The sequence below is a fragment of the Ambystoma mexicanum genome, chromosome 9 (genome assembly GCF_040938575.1).
Source record: "Ambystoma mexicanum isolate Mex_15411 chromosome 9, UKY_AmexF1_1, whole genome shotgun sequence".
NCBI classification, from domain to species: domain Eukaryota; kingdom Metazoa; phylum Chordata; class Amphibia; order Caudata; family Ambystomatidae; genus Ambystoma; species Ambystoma mexicanum.
Genome location: NC_090931.1, coordinates 107,385,472 through 107,400,391, shown reverse-complemented (window position 1 = coordinate 107,400,391; position 14,920 = coordinate 107,385,472). Strand labels below are relative to the sequence as shown.

The following is a 14,920-nucleotide window of genomic DNA, read 5'->3' as shown; positions in this document are numbered from 1 at the left end:
GTCTAGTACCCCTGCTAAGCTGCCACCTCTCTGAAATCACGGATCCTGTCTTCACTCTAGCCAGCGGTTCACTGTACAAAATCTTCGCCCACCTCACATAACCAGGCCCTAACCCATAGTGTTTCAGGGCCGTCTGCAGCCACAGCCACCTGACGGAGTCGAAGGCCTTGATCGCATCCAAGGACACGATTGCCATTTCCCCCATCCCACTGCCAAACTCAATGATCCTCTGGAGTCGCCTATGATTATTGGTGATGTTTCTATGGGGGACATTGCCCGTTTGATCCGGATGTATTAACTTGCTAATGACCCTTTTCAGTCTATTCGCCAGGACTGCAGTCAATATCTTGCCGTCTTGGTTCAGCATCAACACCGGTCTAAAGGAACCACAGCTACGCCCAGGTTTATTTGGTTTAGGGAGAGGTACTATGACCGCCTCTCTCAGTGACACCGGTAAGCGGCCCATCTCGAATGCTTCGTTTATCATTTCTAGCAGTGGGGGGAGGACCTCTTCTCTATATACCTTATAAAATTTGCTTGGGAGCCCATCTGTCGCCGGGGTCTTACTAGTAGGCAACTGCCTCACCACCTCCCCCAGTTCTTCCAGGGTAATCGGGGAGTCCAATTCCTCTCTTTCCTCCTCGCTTATCTTGGGCAGCCCCATATCCTCCAGCGTGTCCTCTATCATTACACGGCTGCTTTCCCTGTCTTCCCCGTATAGCCCTTTATAATAGTCCACAAACGCTTGATTAACTCCCTCCTGGGTATCCTCTACGCTACCATCGTCCTTTTCTATAGTTCTAATTGTGGCTCTGGGGGGGTCTCACTCTTATATAACCACGCCAAAAGTCTCCCTGGTTTGTCGCCTCCCGCATGCTGTCTCTCTATGTACCTTTTATAATTAAGGTTACACAACCTCTCCCAATATTCCGCACATTTTTGCTGTAGCTTAAGTATCAAATCTAGTTTCTCCGCTGTATCATCACCAGCTTTTAAGGCCTCTTCCAGTTTTGCTTCCGTCTCCCTCAGTTCAGCCGAAACCCCCCGCTGTAGGCCATTGGATTTCGCCATGGCCACCCCCCTCATGACAACCTTAAAGGCCTCCCTTAAATGTCCCCGCCGAGTCCACATTCCCAGTGTTGTTTTCAAAATAGTTCACTATCTCCTTCCGCAAGTCCTCTCTAAAGAAGGGGTCCCTCAATGCCTCCGCTCGTAGGCGCCAAGTCGGGATCCTCGTCCTCGGGGGGCAATATTGCCAAGCAAGAATCGGGGGCGAGTGGTCCGAGAGGACCCTGGCCCTGTACTCTATGTATGCCATCTCCGCTATCATCTCAGGTGATGCAAAGACATAGTCCAGTCTCGTTGATAACTTCTGTGGGTCCGAGTAATGCGAATATTGCCTTTCCCCAGGATGCCACACTCTCCATGCATCTTCCAGCCCAAAGTCATCAAGCAGTGTCTGTAGCGCCCTGGCTGCAGGGGCCGGTCTGTCTAATTTCACATCTGATCTATCCACCCTCGGGTTCAGTACGCAGTTGAAGTCCCCTCCCCAGATCACCGCGCTACCCACACACACGCTCAGATTCGCACTCGGTGTCCTAATGCACGCCGCTGTGTTTTGGTTCGGGGCGTACGTGTTAACAATACTTATCTCCCTGTTCTCTACCATTCCCCTCAGCATAACCATCCTCCCGTCTGTCTCAGCCACCACTTGCAACCGCTGAAACGGGACATGTGGCGCTACCCATATAAGTGCACCTCTTGCGTAGGCCGAGTAAAATGAGCCCACCAACACCCTTTCCATTTTCCAGCAATCATCTCCATCCTCTCACGTGTGAGGTGGGTTTCCTGCAGCAATGCAATGTCTATTTTCTGCCTGCGCAGATACAGCATAACCTTGTTCCTTTTTAAATAGCTATTAAGCCCCCGCACATTCCATGTGAGTATTTTAAGGTCCCCCATGGCCTGGTATGGTCCCGTTCCCTCCCCCCCCAGGTATCGCTTAGCTTCAAGTTCCAATCCAATCCATATAGGCTCGCATCCCAATTTAGAACCCATTTAACCAAAAATACACCAAACTTCCCGTTCCCTTTCCCCCCGCCTCCCATCCCTTCCCCAACACCCCCTCCCACAACTGTTGCCCAGCTCCATCCCTGGATCTCAGGCTCCCCCGCATCTAGCTCTTTCCGGCTTTCGGCTGTACTCGAAGCTCTGCAGGGTGAGGCCGCCCTAGTGGCCAACCTACTATAACTATAATCCGGGGGGGGGTAGGGTACTTCCACCCTGCGCTCCAATAGCACATCAGTGAACTACACATTGCCAAACAATTTAAATATATGTAACTGCCACTATATTCCAGTCCATCAAGTCTCTCACAATCAGCAATATGTAATCGAACATCAGCCTCTCACAGCCAGGTCCATCGTTCTCAGCCTTCACCTAGGCGCCCTCGGGATCTTCGCTCACCGCCCTGGCAGTATGCATACCGTATCTGATTCACTTTTCGCATCCATTTTGTGTCTCTTCCGTGTCTTGATCCGGGCAGCCCTGCAGATCCAGCCATGTTGTTGCTTCCTACGGAATGTTAAAAAAAAATGCAATTTGCTCTTATGTACGATCTTCAGTTTCGCAGGGTACAGCAGCATATATTTTATACCAGCATCCCGTAGCCTCCTTTTGATAGTTACATAGCTGTACCGCTGCCTTTGGACCAGCATAGTATAGTCCGGGTATGCCGTGATAGTACACGAGGCCCTCTCAATTGTTCCGCCTTTCCGAAAATATTCCAATATTTTCTCGCGGTCTTTATAGTTCAGTATTTTAGCAATTATCGCTCGTGGAGGGGCCCCTGGTCTCGGCTTCCTCATAAGGGCCCTATGTGCGCGCTCCACCGCAAAACCCTGCGAGAGTGTACCGGCCCCAATTGCTTGTACGAGTAAGTTCTCAAAGTAATGGGTCGGGTCCTGGCCTTCTTTGCCTTCCGGCAAGCCCACCACACGAATATTGTTTCTCCTCGCTCTCCCCTCTGCTTCTTCTGCTCGAGACTCAAGTTGGCCACTTGTTGTTTAAGGACATGGATCTCCTTTGCATTGTTGGTGCTGGTGTCCGTGTTAGATTTCACCGTACCCTCCAGGCAGCTTGTGCGTTCCGCCAGTCCCCTTACATCTTGTCTCAACAGGGAGACTTCGATGCCCACTGCTTCGATTTTAGCTTCCAGGGAAGAGCGTAGGTCCATCATCGCAACCCCCAAAGATTCCTTCAGCTCCGTGATGGCTTCTAAAATCTGATGGTTATCGGCCGCTGTGGCGCCCTCAGCCTGTGCCACCAGGCCTTTGGTTGCGCTGGCCGCAGGAGACTGCTGTGTTTTTGCAAAAATATCCATTGTGGGTTGTTTGTTCTTATTCTTGCCCACGGCCCCTCGCGTCGCCATATTCCAGTCTCTGTTGGGTCTCCCTAGCGTCCGAGTGTCTTCCCAATCGTAATTTCCGCTCTTCACCGACCGTCGTGGTGATTTCAGGGCAGTCGCGACATCCTCTCACCGCTGCTAGTTGCTGATCAGTGCAGACCGAACGCCACTCGTGCTTGTCGTGGTGCGGCCTGCATTTTCACACCTCTGTTGCCCTCGGGCCCCTGCCGTCCGGGCCAGCCCCTGAGCCTCCATGACCCAAGGCCCACAGCCCCCAGGGGTTTTGTTCCGTCTTCACCTCGCCATTGCCGTTCTTTCCCGGTGGCCGCCGCCTCTATTCGTCCTATTCAGGTACCCCAGTGGCGTTTCCTTTGTTGTCGGCCATCTTGTGTGACAATGGACCGAACTGCCACTGTCGTTCGTCGAGCAATTCCTCCCGACTCCCGCTTACGATACTCTCGATCTTTACACAGTGGGCAGAGCATACATTCCCGTGCGTGTGTGATCAATTCTGGAACCAATGGCGCACTTTCAAAGGTAGTTTTTTCGGATCATCTGTCGGATCCTCTGGAGCTACACGGGAAGCACGTCCTACTCCATGGCTGCTCAAGCCACGCCCCAATACAATAGTTAATACAGCCTAGACATTTATCCTATAATCTTCAAACAGTTTGTTCTTCAATGGAGTATTATAGACTCTGTGCAATTAGTATTAGAACACGTATATATTGCATATAAATGCCTAGGCTGAATAGCTTAGACGATATATATGTGTTTTGGTAATTAGTATCAGAACACATATATATTGTCTAAGCTATTCAGCCTAGGCATTTATCTTTAGATAAATGCCTAGGCTGAATAGCTTAGACAATATATGTGTTCTAATACTAATTGCACAGAGTCTATAATACTCTATTGAAGAACATAAACTGTTTGTCTTGAGAATTACCTGTACTACTAATCAGAAGTGTGATAGATACTCGCTAGGATAAGAGGCACTTTTTAAGAAATCTTATTTTTGGATATCATTTTTTAATTTAGTATAAACTATTGTATTATTACTGTTATCTATAAACAAAAGAGACAGTTTATGGATATTTTATATATCACTGTTTAAATAAAAGTTTATTTTTTGATTAACTACTTGTTTGACAATACCTGCTCAATATTACAGGCTGGTAATACTCTACGTCCCCTTGGAAATAGAAAAGGAAATGAAAAAGCCTTTTGTTATTTCCATGGAAGCTGATACGGGGCAATAGAGAGGAAGACTAGAACTGGTTTGTAGTAATAAAAGGTAACTGGTTGTGGGGACGAGTGAGACTTACAGAGAGAAAAGTGATTGGGCGGAGGACATCATGGCACAGCCTGCTGGGAGTGCTTTGCCTCTTTGTGGGTGTCGGGGGAACATAGAACAAAGGGTTTGAATAGATAAAGCCTGTGTCCTGCACTCCCTAATTTTGCTCCCTCAATGGTCATTGCATAGGTTATGTTAGGAATAAAATTAAGCTGCAGTCCTCATTCTTGTACATAACTTGTATTGCTTTATGAAAGTTGGAAAGTGTCTTAGTATTTACGTTTGATACATAAAGCTGTTCACCTCAAGAGTCACTAAAACCTTTTTCTCCACATGTTTATTGGCAGGGAATGCGAACATGGTGAAAACCCCCACATTCTGCCAGGTGGACAGATTCATATAAGGGATGCTGAATGTGCAATGGCACCCTGTGGGCAGAATCAATTCTTGTGAAACTGTCCATCTTCAGAATGTGTGTATGTGTGTGTATATATATATATATGTATATATATATTTGATACGCCAAACCCTATTAGACGAAATGTAGCTCAGGAAACGCTCTTGTCGCCAGCTAAACAAAAATATACATGGTACAAATATGGTAATAGATTGATAAACAAGTGGGGCATTGATCTTAACCAAATGAACTCGCTAGCCAAATTGAATATTGACCTTAGGGACAAGGCTATCAGACTTGAACATTTTAGAATGATGAATGGCTTATCCTCTCTCTCATCAATGTCATTTTATGTTGCGTTGTGCCTGAATATCCATGAGAGAGGTGCTGTAAGTTTCCTGAAATCCCCGGAGCATAGAAAAATAATGCTAATGGTCCGATTAAACATTCTAGCATTGACCGCTAAAATGTCTTGCCTGGGCGGTCGTAAAGAATGTTCCTGTAGGACAGGATACAAGGAGAACAAACTCCATTTTTTATTAATATGCCCCGCCTGATTACCCTTAGAATTTCATGTTTTTAAAATGATTTTGTTAAGTTTGGTATTCGGGATAGTTTAAAAGCAATGTCTCTATTTATGAATTGGAATTATTTGAATTTTATATCTGATGTAGTTTTGTAAAGGATGTACTCAAAATGTACGACAGACCATTTTTAAAATAAGGTGTATGGTTTTAAAGTGATACTTATATGCAATGTATTGATTTTTAATGACTGTTAATGGCTAACACCGAATAAACATCTTACTACTACTACTACTCAGAATGTTGGTGGTGTGCATGTGGCAGGAAGGGCTTATATCGATCAAAATGCATCATTGGATAATCAAATGTGCTGAGACATGTGTCAGATCTGCAGCTCTTGATCTCAATTCTAGAACTCCAGGAGTAGGGAAAGAACAAGGTGGCAGAGCCTGCACAGACTCAATGCCCACGTTTCAGAGCTTCAAATGAAAACACTCCATGTCATTTATTAACAGGCCTACTTTTGACACACGTTGGCTCAATTTTCAAAAATGCATTTGGTAGTGGGTTTGAAAAGAGGAACTAATAACTGACAGCTCATAAGATCTGGGAAGCTGAAATCTTGAAGCCATACTCTGGGCAGGTGCCGAGTAGCACATCGCAATGTGTCTTGACACTGAACACTTCATCACTATGGTCATCTTCAAACCTACTCTATAAGCTGTGTAGGCTGTCTTGAGACAACACCTCTGGACGGGAAGCTGGTGGCCACTAAAGTAAACTAAATGTATTCAGATACTGGGGCAAAAAGGGAAAAGATGGCAATCGGACAATCGCATGGGCTTGAGAATGCTGGCATACGACGAGCAAGCAGTGATTGGCTCGCAGTGTTGGTAGGAATTAGCAGATCTATGGAAGATTTTATGTGCAAGCGGCGACAGAATGTGCTTGGGGCTTTGTTTTGGGCCTTACGCAACTTCTAGACTCTGACAAAAGATCAGAAATGACATTAGAAGGGTACACATTCTTACAATCTGCTTGATAGATGTTTGGGTGTGTAACTTAATTTTTCTGATAAGGATAGGCGTTCTGGGCTTCTGGGTAATCTAAATGGTAATCTGAATCTAGCATCATAGCTTTCTCATCCAACTAGGCTACATCGGCGTATCTTGAGGACATCAGTTAAGTTAAACCATCTCTTAGTAAATGTATTTGAGTCCCTTATGACCAGTTAGCCGTATGTATTTTATATGCAGGTTATTCATTGTTTAAATTCCACCTGGATATCATTTTGCTGTTGTGGGTTGCATTAGGATGTTTTGGGGCCCACGCGGTACTTAATTGTGTGTTTTTTCTTTTCTACAGGTTGTTGCAGTGCCTCCTGGGATTAGTTTCTCTATCCAACACGCAGGCTGGAGTTGCTGTAGGCTTGCTCGCCAGTTTAGCTGTGGAGGAAAAGTAACTAATTATTTAATGTTTCTTTCTTTTACAAAATATGTATTTGCTCATACCAGCACAGGTCCTCCATCTGCATTTGGAAACATTACATTGTTTTAAAATGTGCAGCATGTGATAATGATCTCCATGCTTTTCCAGCTGGTTTCTTTGCCAAAAATGTAAAGAGATTGATTAATGGAGTTTATTTCTGAGTGTGTCCTTCAGAGCGTCATAAAGTGCATGTTGAAGAATCGATAATATTAAGGTCTTCCTAAAACATTGGACCATCTTTAGCTTAGGCATAATTTTCTTTTCTGCTTTGAAGCATAGGCATTTAATGTTAACAATGTAACTCCTCCAACTCATGGATATCTGCTAACTTGTCTCCTTCTTTTCTTTTTTGAAAACTGCTTTTGCAGCCTTTTTGGTAATTTTATAACCCATAAGATTACACAATCCACTCTTGTGCAACATAATGTGCATCTTGGAAATAGATTGATTTGTAACACAATATATAGCAAATTGAAAAAAGGGCAAGGAAGATGAATTGAAGGAAGCGATAATGGAACGTCATGTGGGATTAAGCAAAACTCTGATAAAGACACAGTAGTGAAGTAATTATGCTGACTTTGGCACCCGGCCATCAGCCACATGGTGAAGAAGAATGTTGTACTGCGCTAGGACCATAATTTCGGACAAATATTTTGTACTGTGACGAATACCAGGGTATACTCGCTGCTTCCGTAGGGGGAGCCCCCTCCCATGAGGCCAGAGTGATGAGGCGCTACCCAATAGTGCCCCTGGGGGGTTGTACTCAGTGGGTGGATCTCATAAGAGGGGAACCTCCATGTGGGTCCAGTGACAACCTTGTTGAGAGAACGTGGTATCCCCACCAATCACCTGACCCTATAACCCTTTTGTTCGACATTAACAGCCCCTTCCCTAATAGGGTCATGTATTATTGCCACCCTAGCATTCCCCTATTAATTACTAGGATGAGGAAGAATAGGAGTTGCCCAAGTGAAGATCCCTTCTCTAGTACTGTGACGAGGAGGCACTCTGTTGACACACAAGGAAGCCGAACGATCAGTACTGTGACAAGGGAGAAGCACAGAAGCATGTGGATCACCTATGAGAACCACAAGGAACATTCTAGTGGTTGCTGGTTTCTGATTGGACCCTTGTGGACCAGGTGCAAAGGTACACGGAGGGGGACAGGGAAGGCACAGGGAGACCCCAGAGGCTGTTGTAGGGAGGAAGTACAGAGTCCTCTTCCTCATCCCAGTGGGACCTGCAGGGAAGGCATGGTATCACAAGTATGACACTGACACAATGGATACAATTTGTAAAATCTTTTATTGAAAATGTTGGGGTTGGAGAAACTCCTATTCTGCCCTATAACTAAGATGGGATTAATCTCGACCATCAAACGATAAATAAAACCATCCTACAGTTCACATAGGTCCCCCTCTGTCGAGCTCAGACCTCTCACGTCACAGTTCAACTCAAACTTGCAAGGGGGCTCCCTTTCCCAAGCTTATTGTACTTCTGGTTTCCCTCAATCGGGCTCGAAATTCTTTCAGATGTCGAAGACTTTCAAATGTGCATGGTTCTTTTACCAGACCACTGCAGGACCACTTTGACTCAAAGTTCATGTTTTATTTCACTTAATTTGCTTTTGTTGCCTGTTTGCTTTATAACTTCAAACAATGTACCTTTCACATAGACTTTCAACGGGGCTACTTCCTTTCGCCAGACCACTCTGTTACTTAGTATCGCTTATCTCACGACTGCTTTTTTACGACTGCTTTTTTTACTTTCTTTGCGTCTCATCCACATGTGTGCAGCCTTCACTTGTGATATAATGTTGCTACTTCATTCTTTTTAACACACACAGGTCTCTCAGGTCGCTTACCAACTCACTGGCTGTGTGGGCTTTTTTGTTGTTTTGCTGTTTTCAATTCACGAGTCAAGGCTAGTACCACAGGCTTGGCCTCTCCTCCCCAACTCTGCTGTTCACACGGGAGGGTCGCTGGCTTCCTTGGAACACAATGCAATCTTCACTTTTGGGATCTGGCCTTCTCCACATGTCTTTCACAGTCTGTCGGAGGCAACAACCTCCAGTAGGGAACCCTTGGGGTTTTCAGCCCACTTCTCCTTGTCCCTTGATCTGTTGCTCGGCTCCAATGGGTATGCCCTCGTCCCGAAGTTCTGCTCGTACTCGTGTTCTGCCTTGCTCGGAGTGTGTCTTTATGTGTTGCCTTTTATTTGTGTGAGAAGAGCTAACTGGTATTAGGTGTATGCACTTAGTGAAAAGTGCCTGACCCGATTAACGGGTCATGTCCAGTACGATGTGAGAGAGTTAGTCTGGTTACTCTGTCACCCTCTTCCTCAGCCCAGTGTTTGTTATAAAAAGTGGGGGGGTTGGAACTTGGTAAAACCCTATAAAATAGGATGGGGTAGATGAACAAAAAAGTGGGGAATACCGCGTCTCACCACAGGTTGCCTCACCCCCACTCCCCGAAGACCGCTCACCCAGGTGATCCTCCCGCACTGGTCCATCTCAGGAACTGGAACCAAAGGCGATGGCTGTGTCCTGGCCACCTGGATGACGAGCCCCAAGGACTAGCGGGTGAGACACTCTTTGGTTTCTCACAGACCGCAGAGAGAGACCAAATAAGAATGGAGGGGGTGAAAGAGCACCCCAAAGAGACAGAGAGAGCCTTGCAGGATAGTCAAATTCTTTTCACAATGTAACAACCATAAGATCATGGTATCGGGATAGTTGGAATAAGCCAGGATAGCTATTGTGACATATTCTCTTTGATAATGTAACCAGCATTTGTTGAAGTCAATATGATGATTTTCATAAACTATACTACCGGGTTGTAAAAATATTGAATATTAAAGTACAAAATGTAATGTCTCACTTCAAATTCAGATGGATATTCTCACCCTAATTAGAACATGGTTTGTTCTACAACATTGACTTACATCTGTTGCAAATGTGAACAGTATTAGGATGGTCAGAAATTAACTATGGAAACTATTACTATATATTTTCTGAGACAGTTTAACTAATATGAGATGATGGTACCAGGACGGTTGTAAATAATCATGGGGAACAATATGAATAGTCTAGGCTGATGAATACCATAGCTATGAAAGTATTAGAATAGGAAAGATGGTGGAAGTCTTTGATTTAAAACTCTATTTAGCTTCCATTTTGTATGATTCATTTTTTTATGATACATTAGTTCTGTCAAAATGTATGTTAGTACGATATTTGCAAAGAACTATTATTAAACTGCTTTGTGCTTCACATATATGATCTGAGAAAATTAGACCTACATCGTTTAAAAACTTTAAAATGTTTCTGTATGACTCTTTAGTTGTGTAAATATTGGGTACAGCGATATCACTGACACTACGTTTTCTCAAACTTTTCTCCATAAGGTCTTGGGAATGACACCTTCTTTTAATGACCTTTTCAGAATCCATTCACATGGATTGCACCTCAGATTCAGATATTCTTCGAATCCTATTTTTATGTTCAATTTTCGCTACGCGAAATGAACGCATGATCTCAACTAGTAGGAAGCAGAATCGTGCTCACTATTTTGACTTTTATTTCCATTTATATATCACAGTATTTTGTTATGCTCAGTATTTTATGTGCTTACAGTGGGACAGTTAATTTCATAGGTTCCACTGAACCATTTCCATACATCAGCTGTTTTTGAATAGAATATGTTCCAGATAACACGTAAGGAGTTCTATCAGCTGAAATTGACAATTGTAAGTCCTACTTCAGTTTTCACTAAACTGGCTACGTCCAGCAGTAGTACGCTGATAGTATGCTGATGTGGAGCAATTACGCTCGCACCAAAACACGTGACTAGTTTCACTTCATAAACCCCTTGATCTGGTAAGTCTCCATTGTGCACATGCATTACACTGCAGATGAGCAGAGAGTTTGAAAGAATCCTGTTCATTCACTTGGTGAGTAGGATTGCAAGCTTAGTTTCCTCGGGTAACATTATTCTTTCATAGTCTTTTGTTTACAAGTTTTAGGAGTACATTTTCAAATGGATTGTGTCCTCCCATGTATTCCTCATCTTTGATATTCGTATTTCGCCAGCTTTGCTGCTCCGGAAAAAAAACTTCTCGGCAGAGGACGCTGTGCACGATGTTGTGGCATTGATGTCCCTCAAGAGCCGCCATGGAGCGTTGACGTCATCAGTAGTACAGATAGCTCATGCAGCGCCCGTTGGCCTCAGTTCTATTTTTCCGGAAGCTTTTGCTTCGAGCACCAACGCTGCACTTTGTTTTTCTATGGAAAAATGTCATCTTCAACACCATCGACCTCAAAGTCGGGATTTAAAAAATGTTACGACTGTGGGACTAAAATGTCCATAACCGACCCTCACAGCGTCTGCCTTTGGTGTTTGGGCTCCGGCCACCGTACCGAAGACTGCAGATCCTGTCAGCCTATGATGGAAAAAGCTCCCCAGGAACGCAGGTGTAAGCTGCCAATGGGGAAGGAAGCTTTGAAGTGTTCTTCGAAGAGGGAAAAGAAATCCGCGGAGTCAAGAGACTCGGCATAACCGGTCCAATAAGTCTCGGTCGGGAAGCCGATCGAGGCGGTCACCATCTTCTCGGTCGAAGAAGTCGAAAAAGAGACACCATAGGTCTCCCTCTTCTTCCTCAGACTCCTCTATGGAGGTTATCAGGTCCCGACTAGGTCAGATTCCCCTAGTAAATGGGACGCTTTCAGAGTGGAGATGATGCAGATCTTTGAGAATGCGGCCTCAACCCCCTCAAGAGTCACACAAGAGCCATGCCCCAGTCGCTCCTTCAGACGACTTTAGGAAAGTCAAAAGCTACCTCGGCAAAAATGAGTAAGTTGGCTGTTTGAGAAACTAAACCTGACGAAAAGGAGTTGAAGGTATTGATTCGACAGTCGAGACCATCCCTGATACTGGTGAAAAAGTTTAACTTGTCGAAGCCTTCAACGATTGTGTCGACACAATCCGCGGCAACTACTTTGGCACCAAAATCAAGGGCGATTCATGACAAATCGACCCCTTTATCGAAGCCGTCTTTGACTTTGTCGACGAAATCTTCGATTTCATCAAGGCCTGTATCGGTTCAGGAGAAAATCTTTAAACCTGTACCGAAAAAAATACTTTTTCCAGTCAATGTCCTCCATATATGAAGCGGAAAGTGCCTCTGATGAGGAGACTTCATCTTTTGGGGTGCAGTTTGGCACAAAAAATGAAGATGAAGGACCTCTGTGACTCCCTGCAGTCTGCTAGTGGACATGATACTTCTCCAGAATTGGAGTTTGCCAGGCCTGACCCGTCAGAGCATGCTGACTCAGGTGACAGAAATTTGATGAACAGAGTCACAGAGTACATTGGGTGGAGTAGGGCTTCCCTGGCATATGAGAAGGGTGAGATGACAGACATCTTAGATCAGGGACCTCAGAAGGACCCAATCTTACCCTTCCACAAAGCCCTTCAGAGGAACGTTGAGGCCCACTGGGAAGCAACAGAATCTGGGCCTGCTGTGAACAGGAACTTCTCTAGGAAGTATAGACCCTCGAGCAGTGATCCAGACTATCTCACAAAACATCCTACCCTGGAGAGTCTAGTAGAACAGTCTGCCTATCCCTATATCCCCCCCGCATAGAGACGATAAAAAAGTTGATGCATGGGCTCGTAAGGTCTTCTCATCAGGCAGAATGGCCTTAAAATCCACTAACGTTACATGTACATTACCTAGATTTTCTTACACCCTGTGGGATTGTGTGTCCGTGGCGGCTGATCACATTCCGGAAGGCCAGGAAAGGGACGGCTTCCTGACTGTAGTTAAAGATGGTAAGGAGGCGATGGGAGAATGTCTCCAATCAAGATTGGATACTGCTGATAGCATTAGCAGATCCATGACTGCAAGCACCGTACTGTGCAGGTTTGCACTGGACGTGCAGGCCAGACTGATCAACAAGCCCTTCAACGACTCAAGGTTTTTCAGCAGCAAGGCAGATGAGAGTCTAGAGAAGCTGCAGACCTCCAAAGCAGCGGTTAAGTCCCTTGGCACCTCCATTCGACAACCTCAACCCCCCAACTCGGGCTCATCTTCCAGGAGGGGTCGCTCTTTTCGTTTCTATTCCTCAGTTGGTAGAGGAAGAGGACAGGCCGGACAAAGGGGGCAAAGAAGATTCCCTCATGGTGGACAAGGAAGGGGTGCTAAATCAGCGCCAGCAGCAGCATCATTACCCTCAGCTGCTGCCGCCTCTTATCCAGTCTGAGGCCTTGACCCACAAGACTCCGGTGTGAGGCAGAATCTCTCAGCATTTGAACGAATGGCGGGCATTACTTCGGATGCTTGGGCACTGGAAACAGTAGTTCAAGGTTACTGATTTCCTTTTCTAAAAAGGCCTCTGGATCATCCACCGGAAACCAACTCTGTCAAAATTCCAGACCCGCTCCTTGTGCAGGAGATTTTAACCCTGCTAGAGAAAGGTGCAATAGAACATGTACCTGTAGCGGAGAGGAACATGGGTTGGTATTCCCCGTATTTTCTTATTCCCAAGAAGGACGGAGGATTGAGACCCATCTTGGACTTAAGAAACTTTAACAAGTTCCTCAGGAAGGACAAGTTCATGATGGTTACTCCTTCTCAGATCCTTCAGGCTCTCCAACTCCAAGACTGGTTGGTATCATTGGACCTTTTGGATGCTTACTTTCATGTGCCAATCCATCTCAAGCACAGAAAGTACCTGAGGTTCGCGGTTCTCACTATGTTACGCTCACCTGGTTCCCACAGGGGCGTCGATCGGACCCAGACAGCTGCGGTCTCCACCAACGTGATGCGTAGTGAAGAGATGACAGTCTGGACTGGCCCGCCTATTCTTGTCTGCTGGACTCGTAGAAGTATTCTCCTGCAAGTGGATAAGGGATTTAGCCACCCGTGGACTTTAGTGATGTCCCCCCAACAGTTCTCGTTCTCCCCACTAATCACCTCCGATATTCCCTTTTGGTAACCTCACCTTATGTTTTTAAATGATGAGCTCTCCATCCTGCATGGCATGCAGGGGTGCGTAGATGCCAGTTACTTCACTGGGTTGAAGGTACTGGAGGAGTTCCGGAGGAATATTGACTCCAGTGTCTATAAAGTTCAAAGAGTTCAATATGTCCAATGTTCAGTCTTGTTCCATTCCCTCGTTAGGTTGCAGCTGGGTCCAAAAGAATTTTGCCTGGAGGCAGCTGATGGCGTTCAGGTAAGAGTCTGTATTACCAAACACTGGCCGGTAAAAGTTGCATGAGTTTAACTTGCTGTTTTCTCTCCCTTTATAGGTGCGGCATAGGAAGATGCGGCAAATTAAAGAATAATACCTCCGGTGGTAAAGCAGGTAAGCCTATGGTGGCAAAGAGATTGTCCTTGTTGGTTTTCTCGGCTCACCTTGTTATGCCTTTTGTTTTCCCCCCAGGTACTGGGTTTCGACGAAGAAAATGATGGAGGCAGCGCCGATTTGAAAGATGCGGTGGACTGGTGAGTATAACGCAGCGGTGCTGCTGGCGAAGCGACGCGTGCTGAAATAATGTCCTTTCCAGGCTCTGAGATGTGCTGGGTCCGGAATCAGGTGAGGAATCAAATAATGTCTGTGATCTAACCTCTTCTCCTTTCTTTGCCTTTTGTCTAGGAGCTCCGGATTCGAGGCGGGCGTGGCAGAGGAATAGATGCTGACTTGCAGACACGGTGAGCGTCACGGTGCTGGATGCAGAATAACGCAAAGCATGGGCTGCTGTTCGGGCGTGGTTTAAATAGCCTGCAAAGTAGTCCAGGTAAGAATT

The 14,920-nt window shown here is 45.5% G+C and overlaps 1 protein-coding gene across 10 annotated transcripts in view; it reads left to right on the top strand.

Moving 5' to 3' along the window:
* LOC138487712 (adiponectin receptor protein 2-like) overlaps positions 1-14,920 on the top strand; it is a 1,243,553-nt gene that overhangs the window by 1,095,428 nt on the left and 133,205 nt on the right. For all 10 annotated transcript variants that reach the window (XM_069614254.1, XM_069614248.1, XM_069614245.1 and 7 more), the window contains one exon: positions 6,990-7,082. In XM_069614254.1, the coding sequence (XP_069470355.1) occupies positions 6,990-7,082 (93 nt within the window). The remainder of the gene's footprint in view (positions 1-6,989; positions 7,083-14,920) is intronic.